Raw genomic sequence first — 17,676 nt, 5'->3', positions numbered from 1 at the left:
CCATTTGGACCTGCTGTGCCTGACCTGTGGTGGAGCCTTCCCAGTTCGTACTGGTCTGATCGACTACGGTGCGAGGCACCGTGCCTAGACCCCAACATTGTGATGCCATTTTGGTCCTCTTTGAGAACGAAGGACAACAACCAAGCAACCAACTCATCACCCCAAACCCCATCATCGCAGGGCCGTAACCCACAAAAGTGGCTCCCTTTTGTAAAGGGTGGGGGTAGAAAAAACTGGTTGGACATATTCTGGCCCAAACATGATTCTGAGGAACTACTTTCAAATCAGGGTTTAAAATATTTATGTTAAAATTAACACAGGACAAAAACACTCATTTTTCTCATCTCTGTTCTGTTCCCTTCACAAATTCCACTTCTGATTAAAGGCATGATCTCCCTTTCAAAAAGCCAACTCGCACTCATTATGTTGGATTTAAAGAAACCTATCGCCAACAAATCACTCTTCCCAAAAGAAGCATGCTTCACATCATGTGGGATCCCATGCCAAGGGCCAACCAATGAGATTCATTAAGCAGAGAGCCACAGGAAGAAACAGCAGGGTGAGCTGCTTCTGCTATAAACAAACGACTTAAAATTCATATGAAGGGGGAAAAAGTTTTGGACTAAAATGGGTCTTGAGGGTTTTATGTAAATAAGTTAAACAAATCCAGAAACTATGAAACACATACTTCCCAAAATATATGCTAAAATCTCAAGAGAATTTAAATCTGAAAGGTTCATTTAGAAACACCAAATTTTCATGTCTTCCCATTTGGAAATAATTTCATTTTATGCTCCCGTGTGAAGTTAAGAGATCCAATAAAATAGAAGGATGTAAAAATCTAGTAAGCTAATTTATGGATTGGTGGCAGCCATGGAAGGATGTAGACAGGCCTCCCAACATGGACGCTTTTACTTTGATCGTTACTACCCTTTGTATGAGCCTCCAGAGTCACATGAATCCCAATCAAACCGTTTGCAGTCTGTAAATTGGAATCACTGTACTTCACAGGTTTCCTGGTTCTGGGAGAACGGGATTCCCAGCTTTGCCCTGAAGATTCCCCATTACCCAAAGGCTCCTCCCATGAATCTATTCTACACCTTGGTTTCCCTCCTCACCCTAAAACAAATCTGATTTATTATTAATTATCAACTGCTTACAGTGGAGAAAATAAGGTAATCAATTCAATGTTATCTTTTTGTCCACATGCCAATGCCAGTATTGTTGGATAATGTCACACGTGGGCCATTTTTTAAAAGACCCAACTCTATATATTGGCAGTAAAACGAGGAAGAATAAATAGCTGAACAAACCTTGCCCCTTCCTCTATTCTGCCATCTAAATCTCCATGTCTTCTTCAAGGTCAGAGAGCCTCCCGTCACGTACGGAGCATCTGAGAGCTCTCGGGTCCACATGAGGTCTGCCATCCAGGACCCCTCTCTCGAGTCAGCTCCTCACATCCACCAAAATGCTAACCTAGGCAAGTGACTAGGCTTCAGCAGGACTGATAAAATAATGAAGAGTCCTTTAATCTACAGGAAACCATTCTAGTCAATTTATAAGAAATATTGCATCCCTTTGTACGACGTGTAATTATTTTCTATTAATCATGTGCTATAAAGCTACATTATGCGGTTATTCTGTTATCACTGGAAAGAGGCCTGCAGTCAGTTTCTGACAATGTTAGGTAATTACTAGCACAAAGCTTCTTTCTCCTCTGTGGGAACGCGATCAAGGTCCAGAGGTGTGAGGATGCTCACCGTATGAGAATAACACTCCAAAGAAACTCAATATCTGCAAAATGAATGGCTTCCAGGCAGAAAGCAATATGGTAGTAAAAGCCAAAAATAGATGAAAAATTAAGAAAAAGTGCCCAATTGTGCTGTAGAGTGAAGGCTTCCTCTCCTCCCTTCATCCCCTGGATACTCTCTTTTCAGTTTTCAGACTAGTAAATTATTTTGAACCTCTGTTTTGTTTAATGGTCAAAGCACAAGGTCCAATTAATATTTATTAAAACTGCCAAACAAAGTGACTGTGTCATTTTGAGAATGTTTATGCAAAAGAGGAAAAGCTAGTTTGGGCAAACTAAAGACTTTGGTCAAGGAGTCAGGAGATGTTTACTCATTAACTAAGCCGTCTCTGCTGGTGGCATATTATTTTACACCTAAGTGGAGCCGCATCAGCGACTCCAGGCCTTTTCAGACTGAGGACATTCCTCCTGGGTTATCGTCTACTTTCCAGAAACCATCTGCTCAAAAGTTTCCTTCTTATCCCAAGTCTCAGCATTAATAAGGCTTTGGGGGAGGAGGCCCCTACTCTTCCAGGAGTGGTTCTCACTGCTTGAAAGCAACAGGTGTGGGACAGGTTAGGAGACCAGAATGGGGTGATGAGTGAAGTCTGTTTCCCAAACACACACGAGCCCTTTGGCAAAGCCGAGGCGATCTTATCTCCAGACGTCAGTTATTTGTTAATTAGGAACCATTTGATTTTAACATTATTCGTCAGCTTATAAGTTATCAATTCACAGAGCTTTTTAGTCACCAAAGGAAAAAAACTGGGGCCTAGAGCCGAGTTTTTCCCAAACAGAGAGCACGCGCCGTTTGAATTGGATACCTCTTCAAAATCTTTAAATATTTGCCTCAGAGCTACTCAACAGAACCACTTCCTTGTTTCTCCAATGTGCAGCTATTAAAAAAAACCCAACATCAAAACTCGGCAGGGTTCCTGCCAGCTGTTCCTTTGTGCAGCCGGGAAAAAAAAAGCAAAATGGGAAACGTGCAGGTCTGAGGGGAGGGGGCCGAGAGGCGGCTGCCCTTCGACTTCTGGCAATCAGCCTGACGCTTTGCCCACAGCAAAGTCTATTTCTTTGGAACTGCAGCAACCAGGGAAGTCAAGTTTTGTAGGTTCATTGGCATGGGAACAGTGGAGTGGAAATCTTCTGTCTCCTATTTTGATAAGAAAAGGGAAATGCAAGCAGAAGGAACTGAGTAAGCCACGGAGCAGTGTGGCTACAGGGGCACACCTTTGTTGGAGGCAGCCTGGGGGAGTGGAATCATGTGGACCTGGATTCCAATTCCACCTAAGACACTCACCAGCTGTATGACTTTCTCCTCTCTGAGTCTCAGTTTCCCCAAGTATAAGATAGAGATCTGTGAACATTCCACAGCTAGGCTAGTCCCGGCAACCAGATTTAATTTTGGGAGTGGGGGGTGGGGGAGTAATGATATATCATGGGATTATTTAACTTAAACTCTTGTACTTTTCGGTGCCTACATACGTATATACACACATACAAATGTGTACATATGTATGTGTATATATACATGTGTGTATACACACATATACAGCGAGGTGGCACAGTGGATACAGCATTGGGTCTGAAGTCAAGAAGACTCATTTTCATGAGCTCAAATAGCTGTATGACCCTGGGCAAGTCACTTAACTCTGTTTGCCTCAGTATCCTCACCTGCAAAATGAGCTAGAGAAGGAAATGGCTTCTAGAAGGAAGAAAAACCACTCCAGTATCTTTGCCAAGAAAACCCCAAATAGGGTCATGAAGAGTTGGACACAATTGAAGTGAAATACATGTGTGTATGTATATGTGTTTACATGTACGTATAGGTGTGTATGTATGTGCATTGCATGTGCATATATATGCATGTGTATATGTATGTGTTAGTGTCTATATCTCTCTATGTGTGTGTATATGTGCATGTAGGCACGCATGTGCATATGTCTACATTTATGTGTAGGTGTGCACGTGTACATGCATGCATACTGACGACCTTGAGGCACTGAAATCCTCAGAAATGCCTTCTGAATGAGATTCCCCCTATCATACATCACTGACCTGCAGACGGAAGAGAGGGCATTGGCACCTTGCTTTCCATCACTGACGGCAAAGCCTATGGATTTCCTTCTCAGTCTGTTTTTAAATAAATAAAATACTTGGGATTGTGAAGGAAACCGATTCTATTGAAATGCAGTTATCAGGTTCAGAAGCCGCTTTTCTAATTCAGCCCTCTCCTTTTAGTGGGGAGGAAAGAGAGGCTCCAGGAGACTGACTCACACAGGTAGTAACAGAACCAGGATTTGAATCCAGGCCCTTTGGACCCCCAATCTGCTGCATCCAAGAGTCAGTGTTTAGTCACTGGGCAGTACTGGGCTGCAGATCCTCTCGGCCTTAGCCGGTCATCATCAGGAGCTGCTCTAGGCCTCAGCCTAATTCACCACCTGCTAATCGGCTTCCTGAGGACCAGCCTCTCCTCGGACCATGGAAACAGATATCGGACGGGCACTCTCCAGATGGGCCCGGTATGCCGGCCTTAGCAAGCAGAAACACTGAGGAAGGGGAGTTAAGCCTCTCCCTAGAAGCAGGATTTTGTGATTCCTACTCCATGGAAACGACTCTGCATGGACTTTTATGTGGGAGGGTTGTTTTCCACAAGGGAATGTAAGCTCTCTGAGGGCAGGCACTGTCACTTTTGTCTCTGTATGCAGAGGCTTCACATGGCGCCTGCCACATGGTAACCCTGAATAGAAGGAGCGATATTTACAGGCACCAGAAAGGACCAAGGGACGTCAACAGAAGCAGGGCGACTTTACAAGTCCTTAAGGCAAAGAAAAGAGAGAAAGTAGGATGAAAACGTCTATCTCACCAGAAGGATCAAAGGCTGTGGGAAGGGTCTGTTCACCATTCTTTAAGACAGGCAGGGAGAGATTAAGCATATTTAGATTTTAAAAATAGGTATGTCAATGACGCTCTTCACGCTCTCAGGGCACATAACCATGCATGTCCTTGGGCAGCAGCCATGATTATTTCACTCCTTGGGTCTCTGCTCATCCTGTTCCCCTCCGGTGGCCTTGAGCCCCCCACGACTCTCTTCCTGCTCTCTGTCTCCCTTGTGAGGTGACCCCTCCTCATCCCTGTCCCTGGTCCCTCCTTCTCTGCCCCCCCATGCACGTACACACACATGCGCACAAGCACACCACACACACGTACCCCTTCCCACCTCCGTCCTCTCTCCTCCCCTTGCGTGTCTCTCCAAGCCCCATCTCTGGCCTGATCGCCACATCTCCACCAGCCTGTGGCCCTGCAATCTCCACGTGCCCTAAACTGAACCCAGCTGCTCCTCCTTTTGGGTTCCCAATTTCTGCTGGTGGCCCCATCATCTTTTGACTCGTCTCCTCCTCACTCCATGGCATCTCTCCTCCCCACTTCTGAGGCTCACAGGCCAGGCCCCCAGCCCTGGGTTAGGAGCTCATCACTTCTTACCTTCACCACTGCAGCGGCTCCTAACTGCTCTGTGTCCGGTCCCTCTTCCTAGAACCTTCCTGGCTCACACCACTCTTCTGCTCCCCCCTCTTCAGGTGCTCTCACTTGGGTCATTTCTCAGCCTGGCATTTCTGGATCCCCATATCTGGCTCTAGCCTCCATCCCTCCCTCCTCTACACTCCAGGTGTAGCCCAACTGGATGGTCATTCTCCAGCTTCATCCTGCTCTCCTGACGTGGGGGAAAAGAGGGGAGAATAAGAGCCTTCGCCCTTCCCCTGGCCACCATGTTTCTCACCCTTTCTCCCTCCCCTAGAGAACAGAAGCAAGGCCGGCTCTGCTCGGGACTTTTAGACTCCCCATTCTTGGCCTGGTTTTTCTTTCAGTCTCGGTCCCTCTTCCTGTCCATGGGGCCTGGCTCTAGTCAGTCTCGTCAGGGCAATGCCTTCCCAAGGAGCCCCATCTTCCGCCACACTCCGCTGCTGGGTGAGCCGGCCCGCCTGCCCACCCCACTGTTACTGCCCCGTCCTCCCCTCTGCTCCTTGGCCAGGCTCCTTCTGCTGAGAGGGCTCCTCCAGGGAGAACCCAAACCCTTTGGATCGGGGGGAGGGGGGAATGGGCAAGGGTGTGATAAAGGCAGCATTTTATAGCTGCTCACGATCAGCCAGGCCACCCACCCCGGGGGCTAGTCAGGTGGGCTGGGCAAAGGCCAAAGGTGCAACTGCCCCTCCTAAAATGTTCCATTAACTGATCTAAAGGAAGAGTAAAAGAAGTCAGAAGATATTAAGAGCCTCCGTGGGCATCATGACTAAGTGACTGAACCAGTCAACCAGTGTCCGTGACGTCTGTGCTAGTGTGTCTCTAAAGAGTTATTTCACCTCAGGCCCAGCATTCGTGGCGGGGTGTGAGAAGATCCTGAGAGCCACGGTTTGGGGGGCTCTGGGGCTCCTTCCATTCTCCTGGACCCCCAAGATGAGCCCCAACCTCTCCCTGCACAAGCCACCATGGCTGAGCTTCTGGTCAGAGCCCAAGACCTTTCCAGCTCTGTGGGAGCTAGCAAAGATGAGGCCTGGAAGGAGATTTGAACGGAGGCCTTTTGAATGACCAGATGTGCATAGATGGAGTGCCTGCTGTGTACAGGGCACTGTGCTTAACAAAAGCTAGATAAAGGCTCGTGCTACACCTCATTGAGCTTACACGGTCAGCTCTATAGACCACACACGCCTATGCATGACAATATACTTGGAATGGTGGGTATAGTTGCCAAACATCCTTTCTCCTCCAATCTACCGTCCACACAGGTGCCAAAGTGACCACATCCCACGCCTCAATATTAACTCTAGTGTCAAACAGAAATTCCTCTGTTGGGCATTTAAAGCTCTTCAAAGCCTTCTTCTAAGACCCCTTTCCAGAGTTACACACGACCTCTCTCCATATGGACGATGGTCCTCACACAGCCCCCCGCCTCCCTCCCAGTGACTCTCTGTCCCCTGAGCCTGGAACCTCGCTCCTCCCCTCTGCCCCCTGGCACAGAATGTCTGGTTTCTTTCCAGACTCGGTCCAGGCAGTGCCTTGTGCGGGAGGGAAGGGCTCTCCTGGTGCCCCAGGCACGTCACACCAGCTTGGCAGCCCCTTCACTTGGGCTGAGCTCCCCTTCCATTCGAACAAAAGGCAGAACTCGGCCTTTCATGCCTGTGCCCAGCACACAAAAGAAACTGAACAAATGCTTGGTGTGGACTAACATCCTTAGCGCACTGTCCTGCCCTCAGCAGGACCTGGGCTTCCACAACACTCATGAATCCACCAGTGTGGATTTCCCATCGATTGTCTGGGGCTGCCTGCCTTACTGAATAGCATGGGGGGTGGAAGCATGCCCCCCCACTGCAAAGCCATTGCCCCTGTGCATTCGGGCCCGTCGCCAGGTCAGCTCAGGATTGTGGGTGCGTCCCTGGGGTGCAAAGAAACGTAAAGGCAGTGGACATTGACAGGTGGAAATATCCACCCCTCCCCCAACAACAAGGTAGAATGAACGATGGGGAAATAGATTGTCCTTGGTTAAAATAAATAGGTTCCCTGTCAACAGATGAGGTCCATATGCTGTAAATGGAGCCATCCTATGTAACCTTTCAAAACCGGTCATCCAATTTGGGGCCCAGAAAGGGTTAGATGATGACAGATACAAAGTTAGGAGAGCCAAAGCTCGCTCTGTAATATGCTACATTAATGGACCGCCATCAAATTTTTTGTGTATTTTAAACAAAACAAAACAAAACAAAAGGCAACTCAGCCTTTCTATTCTCACAACGTGAATCAAATGTTCAGGGATGAGTGCAATGAACCAACCGGTAGAAAAAGGCAACCACGTTATTTAAACCTTAGCTAATAGAGGCAAGAGTCCTTACTCTGCTTTGCGCCCTGAGGCCAGGGCTTTGCCCATCCCACTCTTCCCTCACTCTTAAAAGCTTGAACTCCCAGGCCCCCTCTGCCCCAGGCTGTACCAGCGGAGCACCTGCTTCAGGATTTTCTCCCCCTCATTCTCTTCCTCTCCTCCTACTATGGGGACCAACGAACCGCCCTTCGTGCAGAAGCCAACTCTTCCGTAAATCATGTATGAAGGGTGAGAACGCGGGTGGCACGTTTCTGATGATTTCATATGGAAAGATAAGGCAAGGGAGCGTGTGACTGGACGAGTGCAGATGCCTGAAATCTCCCACTCCCTTGAAGGCTGTGCTCATGCCTCCTAGGGTGGTTGATTCCCTCAGGCTGGGAGGGGTCCTTGCCCCCTCTAAGAAGGACTGCACGGAGACTTTGCATCTACTTTTCTGTATCTTTTCTCACCCCATAATTTCCCTGACAGCAGAGACTACTTGGTAGTTTTAATTCCTAGTGCGCACAGTAGGTGAATAGTAAATGCTTGTTGAACCAAACTGAACTTCAGGCCAAATAATTCCCCTTAGATGCTGCTACTGAAATGACGACATTTCGCACAATCCAGACTCATGAATATGTTATTCTCCTGGTTTAAGCTCGAAGCGCAAAAAGAGTCAAGTCGGGCAAAGAAGTTTAAACTGAGTTTTGGCTTCTAGTGCTCAATTCCTGAAAATCAATGAAAAGGTTCCTTGCTCTCGAAAGGCGTTGGCTGTCTGTCCTGTCAAAGACACGAAAATCCGACCTATCATTTTGGAGTTACAACTCACTTTGTGGTGATTCGGCCTTCATTGAAAACACATACAAACTCTGTGCTGATTACACTTGGGAGTGTGCTGAATTGTGTAAAAAAAAAAATCCTCAAAAAAGAAAAAAAATTAAATTCAAGTGTTAGTGAAAATATTTTACTGTGTGGAAGACAGAAGGCAAAACATTTCTGATTTACGCAAAACTTGAGTGTCCCTAACTACTACCAAAGAGCTCTTGGCCCAACCCCTTCAGTTCACTTAAGAGGCCCAGTGGAGAAAGTCTAAAATGCCCAAGTTATAGGTTCTCCTTGTAAGGCGAACGGCCCTTGGATTGATTATTGGTAAAGTGCAAAGGTTAAAATTCTGAAAATGCCACAGACACTTTGAAGAAGGGAATGAGTTGAGCCAGGAGTCCCCTGACAGCTGCTAATTAGGAAGTGTGAGAAAGAGGAGGCGGAGGGCGCCAGCTCTCCTGACTGTTCTGTTTCACAATAATACAACACTCAATGTTGACTTCAGCATCAAATGTGGCTATTAGTCAATAGAGCCTCATGCATGTCAAACCATGTGGACCTCCAGCTCCCAAGTCAACCGTGCTGTGTGGTTACCACCTTCTAAGAGTCTTTCGCAAGAAATAAAAGCCACTCAATTTAAAAAAGAACAAAGATCAAAACTCAACTCAATCTTTAATGTCAAAGCCAAAGGAAGGCCTTCTCCACTTACATTCATAAATGCAGAATGTTCTCAACTGAAATGAATGATTCCTTCTGACTATCCTACCAGCTGAGTATTCTTCTATCCTCAAGGAATGTGATTTTTATTAAAACTAATGTGCTACTTTAAAAGAAAAGGACTAGTGTCAGAGACCAAGAAGATATTCTAGTGGGTCCATAAAATCAGACAGAGTTCATTTAATATTTTGAATTATACACCACTGTATAAACAAAAATCTACTTTATTCAAAACATTGTTTAACTGAATTAATTTGATCATAAAAGGTCACGGCATTGAAATTCTGCAGAGAGTTTTTTGAGGCCATACAAACACTTTGTCAGACCGTTAGTGAGGCATTCATTCTTGCTGAAGGAAACATGTTAAACTCAGTATCATCATTAAGCTTTTTTAGGGCTGTCACCAATTCTTGGTTGATGTAGAATAAGGAAAGCAATATCGATCGCTTAGCCAAACTGTCTTTGATTTTATGGCACCATTTTGGATACGTCCAGTACGACAATTACCTGCACTGCTCACCTGGTGCCACTAGATGGTGTGAAAATGGTAAAGGCGAAATTTCACACCAGCACAAAGTCTAAAAAAGGTGAGAATCAGAGGTCAGCAAATAACCAGCTAGTGGTATTTTAAAAAGTGTCCCCATAGGCCACCAGATGAACCTTGAAGCTAAATAAATTTGAATTCTGAATGGGCGCTTTTTTTCTTGTATGAACAGTATTGGGGCATCACAAAAGGTCCCAGCAGGAAGGGACCTCAGAGGTCATTCTTAGTCCAACCCTCTGGCCTAACGTCACCCAGATAAGGGCAGAGCTGGGATGGACCCTGAGGTCACACGAGGTCATTTCCTTTTAGGTAATAAAAATCCTCAGGCTACACGACTTCCTTACCAAGTTCCCCAAATTTCTATCGTTATGTTGATATGCTAAATAAACTAGTGGTACCATCTCAGCAGCCTGTGTTTACCCATCTTGGGGTGAAGACTGTCAGGTCCTTTCCAAAGACAACAGTGCAGATGTCGTCAGGGCCACTGTCAGGAGATGGGTGTCAGAGAGGAGGGGGGACGAGCAGCCAGAGTGCGTCTGCGCTATCACCCTCGGCCCTGTTCTTGTCTCCTTGCATCCCTGACTCACCTGAGACCCTAGCATCCTGTGCCTTCATCCTGGCCAACGCTGGTCCAGGGGCCCCCTGCTCAATGCCTCACTTCCCTTCCCCTATCTCACCCTCCTCTTCAGCTCCCTGTGAGAATTCTGGACGCTCTGAGCTGGCAGAGAGGGGCACCTCTGCTGTGTTCCCGTCTGACGGTACCCAGCCAGGAATGTGCTCTCCAGCAGCATCTACAACCAGACTTCATTCAGCCTCTGCTGGAAACACACCAGCAGCACAGACACAGAGCCATGAGTATCTCAGAGGTCATTACACCAACCTTCTTCATTTTACAGATGAGGAGAGAGACTGAGGGGCTTGGCTGAGGCTGCCCACAGCCAGGAGTGGGGAGGACTCAGGTGGGAAGTGAGGCCCTGAGACTCTGCCCCACCCCTGAGGCTGCCTCTTCCCACTTTGGATCATTCCATTTGTCAGAAGTCTTCTGTCACATCAAAGTGAAGACTAAATAATCTTTTAAACTAATCGGGGGGCAGCTCGCTTCATGCCCTCTTGATTCTACAAAGTCTTGGGGGGGCCTACGTTCCCAAAGACCCCCATAAGGAGTCAGAAGGATGGGGGCCACAGAACTGAGGCAGGCTGAGAGGGAAGAGATGCCTGGCCAGTGTACCTCTGCCATTTGCCACCTTGCCCTCTAAGAAGCGGCCAGCCCCAGCTGCAGAAGTGGCTTCATCCCTCGGACTAGACCTTTCCGACTCCTCTGGGGAGGGCAGAAACCGCCTCCCCTCCAGAAGACGACAGGAATGCCACACCTCCATAATTACGCTTTAATGACAGTTCTGTGTTAATACAAAGCAATCTTCAGAGCTTAATTTCAATTATGGAACTGAGATAGGAGTATAATGACATTACCAGCCTACAAGTGATCTTGTTAGCCGAGGGCACTACCCAGAGCTCGTCTGTGGGACACCTGACTGATAATGAAATGCCCAGGCTCTTATCTACATGATCCTTGTACGGGGCAAGATTTTCCCCACACAGCACAAGCTCACAGGATTTCAACAGTCTCATGTATCATTTAAAAAAGCAATGAAAAAGAAATCAGTCCGATTTTAAAAACAGGGGGAAAATGTCCCTTATGTCCATGTGCTTTTAATTGGCAATGATTTTCACTGGCAGCTGTGATTTATGTGGTGGCCAGAGAGAGAGCAGGCCGTGGAGGCGGAAGGGGTTTGAGACATGCTGGTGGGGCCGCCCCGGGGTTGTCCTTTCCCTTCTCGATGGCCCAGGCCACTCCATGAGGCTGAGATAAGAGGAGGCACCAGCCCGCGTCGCTCATGGGAGGTTCTTTAGCCAGGAGTCCCCTCCACTGTGCGTGAAACCTCACGTCCTGCCCCAGTCTCTCTCTCTCCCCAGTGGTGCAGAAAGCACTGGGTCTAGAGTCTGAGGGCCAGAGTGGATCACTGCCTTTCTGCCTGCCCCTTGCTAGCTAGTTGGGTGACCTTGGCCAAGCCCATTTCTTTCTCTGACCTTGAGTTCCTCACATGCAGTGTCAAAGGATTGGACTCAAGGCAGTGTGGTACAGGGGGAAAGCTCCAGTTCTGGAATCAGAGGACCTGGGTTCCAATCCCACCTTGGAGGCTTACAACTGTGTGACCTTGGGAATCTCCTTGGACCTCAGTTTTCTCATCTGTAAAATGAGGAAGTTGGATGAGATGACCTCTGAAGTACATTCCCGTTCTAGTTTTGGGAACCTCAGAGCCTTTCTGGTTTTCTGGCTTTCAATCTTAAAATCGTATGATTATGTAGTTATGGAAAATAGAGTTCAAATTCTGGCCTAACCCTTACTAACTAGGTGGCCGCTAGGTGGCGCCATAGTGCACAGAGCACTGGGCCTGGAGTCAGGAAGACTGGAGTTCAAATTCAGTCTCAGACACTTTCTAGCTGTGTGACCCTAGGCAAGTCACTGAATCTCTCTGTCCACTTCACTTGCCTCCATCTCCCAAGGCAGAGGTGAGGATCAAATGAAAAAATGGGTGTCATGTTTAGCACAATGCCGACACATAGTAGGTGCTTAATAAACCCTCATTCCCTCCTCTTCTCCCAGTTACCAGATGGGTGCCCTCGAGTCGGTCCCTTCAACTCTCTGGGCCCCAGTTGTTACCCTTCCAGCTCGAGGATCTTCTGTAAGCTAAGATGTCGTGAGGTCATTTTTCAAGAGTCCTAAGAAATGTCCTTGAAAGGAATTGAATTTGGCAGCTAAACTTCCATCCAAAGGAGCCGTGTGAATGAGCTGCTGACCTGGTTAAATATAAATTCTTCACTCTAGGCTGAATCCTACAGCTGCAATGCTTATACACCTTTGGGAGAGGCCAGGAGGATGACAGAGGTTAGACAGGAATCTCCCTGAGGACAGGGCCTGGACTGTATCACCCCAGAGCCTCAGATGCTTAGTAAATGGTTGTGAATGAAACTGAACTGGTGCGTCAGATGGGCTGTGTCCCAAAAGTCTTGCTGGTTTTCAAACAGCTTCTATGAGCACAAAACCGCCCCTAAACCTTTGCTTTATGATTGATAGAACACTTTCTCTGCTAAGAGCTTGAAGTGTTTTCATATATATCATCACATTTATTTCTACAGCATCCCTATAAAGTAGAGAGAGGAAGATATTATCTCTGTATTACAGATGGAGAAATTGGGACACGGGGATGTATCCAACCCAAGGTTAGAGAGTTAATCAGTGCCAGACTCGGGACTTTAAGCCGAGACACAGTCAAGACATGGTATGTTTAAGACCAGAATGCTTCTAATAGCCCCATAGCTTAAGAAGCCTGAAGAAAGAAAGTTTGGTATGACGTATGAGCACAGAGCCATTACTGTATGTATGTTGCCACGTATGGACATGTATGCATGTATGTCTACGTGTGTGTATCCGCAACTACACAAGTCATACAACTAAAAAATCTCCAGATCTGCTGGAATTAAAAAAAAAAAACAACATTAACTTTAAATGGCTGGAACATTCGTTGTGTTTACCCAAAGATGAAAAATTTGTTCTATAAACAGTACTTCCAGGAGTGAATGGCATACCAAATCAGAATACACATAGAAGAATAAAAAGGGAAGAGGAAATAAAAACATAAGAAATAACAGAATACTTTACAATGAGAACTTTCACCTAAGTACATTGTTTCTGGATAAGTCACTTAATGGATGTTCGCCAAGATCCAGACTGATGGGTAAACATACTTTTAAGTTGGATCCTGTTATCTGATTGTGTTTAAAATTTGATTATATTTCACTTGACAAAATAATTAATTATTGTGAACTTCTAATTGTTAACAAGGACCTCGGAGAATGCCAGTGGGTATACTTTTTCCCATATTGTATAACCAAACATTTAAAGCTGGATTTCTCTCCCCCCACTTTCCAGTCATCAATTTTAGTTGCCTACCTTGCTGAGAATGTAGATAACGTCGCCACGTTTAAATGACAACTCGTCAGGAACAGCCCCTGTGCAGTCCCATAGACCTTGGTAAAAATTAGCATAATCAGTGCTTTTATCTGCTGGAAAGAAGGAAGAGGAAACATGAGTTACATCTCTCATGTAACAAGACCTCATTTTTTATTAACCAATTAGCAATGAATGCTCCAAATGCAAACCACTAACATTTTTTCAAAAGACAAGAATCTTGACCCAATTCAAAGATTTTACATGAAAGAATTCTGCTCACATGACATTATTTTTCAGCATCTAAATTCTACTTGTTTTTTTTTCATCTCTATTTAAGACGTGAAGCCCAAACAGAAACCAGCCTCTAACACTCGCCTCCATGACATTTTATGCAACAAGCCGGGTTTGTCTGTGTCTGACTCAGAAGACAAACATGCCGTGCCATGGAATGAGCGATATCCACGAGAAGGGACTAACGATAATACATGAAATAACCATCTGATAAAAAATAAATCCAAGTCACACTCGATGGCCTGGTACAGGAGGACTAAGGAAGAAGCCCCAGCTCCCTCCCCAGATATTCGGCTTCTCACTGCACTTGCTGAAATAGCACGGCGACTTTGGAAGTGCCAAAGGTGAAGTCGCGTCTTTCGGCCTGCATTTTCATCCGCTTCAGCTCAGGAGGTTCAGCTCTGAATAAACACGCGGGACACACCGGCGTGCCAAACTCTTCCTTCTAGCGGCCTAAGCACAATGGATGTGGTGTGTTCAAACTGCCATACAGACCATTAGCTGATTGATTATTTCTCACTCTTTGCTCTGTAATACCACAATAACAGAGTGATAAATGCTTTGTCAGATGCCCACGGTGCCATGGACATCTCTTGAAACCCACAGGGCAGAGTTAAAGGCAACGGGACCTCTGTTATGCTGAAAATGTCTTCCAGTTTTTAATTCCATGATCACTGAGCTTTGACAAGTTAGCTCAAAGAGAACAAAGTCCTACTAGGGAGCTGCCCACACGTCCAGGAGCCGGACAGAACGTGGACATGCCGACAGCCGTCCTCACAGGGATGTCATCCTGTAACGTGAGAGGCTGAAGGGAGGGACAGAGGCTGGATCTGGACTGTCACCTGAGTGGTGTGGCACTGCCCTGGACAGCCAGGGGCATCAGCGTGTCATTAGGCCAGGAGTCTATCACATCAGGTTTGGAATGTTTGAACAAAGGGTTAAGATGATATGAAATCAGTGCAACCTTCAATAACAAAAACCAAAATGTCCAAACCGAATGGTGCAGATCGCCTCAGGTTAGGAGCTCGGGGGAACAGCTTCTATGACCTGTCATCCTCCTGAAAAGCAACGCCCCCCCCCCCCCCGGGCACTGGATCCCCCACCGCTCTCCCACCAAAAGTTTCTTTTTATTACTTTCTCAAGAAGAAAAAAAAAGTGAAATGCTCCTGACATGTCTGCATTAACCTTCTGAGGGCTCGTCACCGGCTGCAGCAGCAGGAAGGGGCAAAGCCTGGGAGCCCAGGCAGGCCCCCAAAAGACCCCTCACCCTAATTGTCTCTATTCAGCAGCCCTGACCTGCACCTTCTCTGGAAGGACACTAGAGGGCACTCGGGCTGGTCACATCATCACTCCAAAACACTGTGGGTTTTTAAAAAATCACTTAACAACAAAGTGGCTGATTTCTTTAAAAAACATTTGTTTAGACCAGCAGGGAATCTTCGGCCTCGAGGCCACCTGTGGCCTCTAGGTCCTCAGGTGCGGCATTTTGACTGAGTCCAAGTTTTACGGAGCAAATCCTTTTATGAAGGGGGTCAAAGGGCCGCACTTGAGGACTAGAGGGCCACATGTGGCCTGGAGGCCACAGGTTCTCCATCCTTGATTTAGACAAATGGTGACGTGAAAGTTGTAGCATTGCAGGAACATTAGATCAGTGGCTAAAGGGATCTCAGGTGGGGCCCTGCACCTGGTTGGTGTCAGTCTCCTACTCCCCCATTAGCTGAGGGCCCCGTTATGCATCCTCCCCTCCTCCCACTGCCCCCCCACTCACTGAGGGCCCCATTATGCATCTTCCCCACTCTTCCCTATGGCCCCCCTCCCCCAACTAGCTGAGGGCCCTGTTAGACACCTTTCCCTCTCCTCTCCCCATTAGCTGAGGGCCCCATCATGCATTTCTCCTCCCTCTGCCCCCTCAATTAGTTGACAAAGAATGGCGTTTCCACAGGCCTCTGCCCTCCATGCTGCCCAAGCTTTAGCCCAGAACACTGAAGCCACAGACTCTGGCTGAGAACTAGGGCAAAGGTTCTTTTCTGGCCAGGCCACAGAATTCCCCAGGGCTTTCCCAGATGTCCTGGCTGCCTTTTCTTCCTTTCACAGTTGCTTCCCCTTTCCCTGAATGGATTTGCAAAAAACCAGGGGTGGCTTGGAAAGGCAAGTCCACGGTGATTTCTAACACATAATCCTTATCACGTTAGGGTCTCTTTTCCCATGGATGCGCTTGGTGAAGCTCCCATTAAGACTAATGGGAGTTACACAAGCACATCGATGGGAAGACAGACCCCCACCATGGGCAAGATGCCTCGTTCTCTACACGCCCCCTGAGCTGAGGCCCAGCCCTGCTGGAAAAGCTGCCTGGAGACTGGGCCTGCCCTCGCCCTGGAGCTCGTCCTCCCGGCCACCCCCAGCTTCTCAGCCCCTCTGGGAAGCCAGTGTGGTGGCAAGGTGAGTTTTATGGAAACACAGATATTCCCAACATGAGAGAGTTACACGCACAGAACACGCGCTAAAATACCAACACCTCCAAGTTCTTCAAATAAAGAGGAGACGGGGACACAACGAGGGAGAAGACACCCGGGAAAGTGGAGCCACCATCACCTTCATCTTCCTGGGATGGCAGTGAGTGAGTGCTAGATGCGAACTGTGAACGTGAAAAATTAAGCCTAGGAATCATTCTAATCCCTGGGGACCCTACGCATCTCTGATTATTAGAGAAAAAAATGTTGCTCTACACCTACGTTACATTAAGGCTAGACACATCCTCAGAAGCAATATTTCTTAAGCAAAGCCCCTTTCAGAGAGGAGTTGGTATTGTTTACTGTGCTCAAAATATACAAGATAGATGGACCAGAAAGAATCCTGGAGCCCAGCCTGACGACTCACACAGACATTAAATCTGCTCAGGGCTTTTCATCCTGGGCATGGATTATTACTTCCACATACTGACATATTTCCAAAATTGAAAGAAACACCTCCTCATGTCTTACACTGGTAAGAACGAACAGCAACAAAATAAATGGAGGTGAACACTGAGGGAGGGCTGTCCTTCTCCTCTCTCCCTTTAAGAAGACCAGGACAGCAGGAAGGTCCCATGATTGGCATGAGAGTTTAAATGCTCAAACTCTGAATCAGCCTGAACTACAGACAATCGACACGTTCAACTTCGGCAGGAATGAAACAAACTTCAAAGAATTCATGTTTCCAAGCACACGCCCACAGGCTGTACAAGATGATAGCATCGTGTTTACAGAAGGACCAAGGCAGAGGCAGCGGAGGCTCCAGACCCCTGGTCGTGCCCAGGTCCCCTCCGAGTCTGAGGTCAGAAATCTGAAGCAGCCTCTGCCAATCGCCTGCAACGGTCAGACCCCATCACCAAGAGAAACACCAACATCCACAAAAACGGGGGCACGCAGGCACCAGACAAGTACCATTGGTGGTGGGGGAAAGCCCAGCTTTTCTCATGTTTAAGTAACTTTGGAGTCTTGCAATTTTTTTTTTTTGGTAGCAAAATTATTCAGTGTGGAAAACACATAACATTCTTGGGTAAGGTTAGAAGTTCACGTCATGTGATGCTCAGCAAGATGGTAATACCCTTGTCAATTCGCTGCCCTGCATGGCAAACAAACTTCTCAGGTTACCTATCTGGCAGCCCGGAG

The 17,676-nt window shown here is 47.1% G+C and overlaps 1 protein-coding gene across 5 annotated transcripts in view; it reads right to left on the bottom strand.

The window, feature by feature from the left end:
- SKAP2 (src kinase associated phosphoprotein 2) overlaps positions 1–17,676 on the bottom strand; it is a 191,924-nt gene that overhangs the window by 11,141 nt on the left and 163,107 nt on the right. For 4 of the 5 annotated variants that reach the window (XM_027872417.1, XM_027872416.1, XM_027872419.1 and 1 more), the window contains one exon: positions 13,736–13,848. In XM_027872417.1, the coding sequence (XP_027728218.1) occupies positions 13,736–13,848 (113 nt within the window). The remainder of the gene's footprint in view (positions 1–13,735; positions 13,849–17,676) is intronic. The other variant, XM_027872418.1, reaches the window with a different exon arrangement.

This window comes from Vombatus ursinus, unplaced genomic scaffold, assembly GCF_900497805.2.
Source record: "Vombatus ursinus unplaced genomic scaffold, bare-nosed wombat genome assembly UNPS02014799.1, whole genome shotgun sequence".
Lineage (NCBI taxonomy): Eukaryota > Metazoa > Chordata > Mammalia > Diprotodontia > Vombatidae > Vombatus > Vombatus ursinus.
This window is presented reverse-complemented; position numbering and strand designations above follow the sequence as displayed.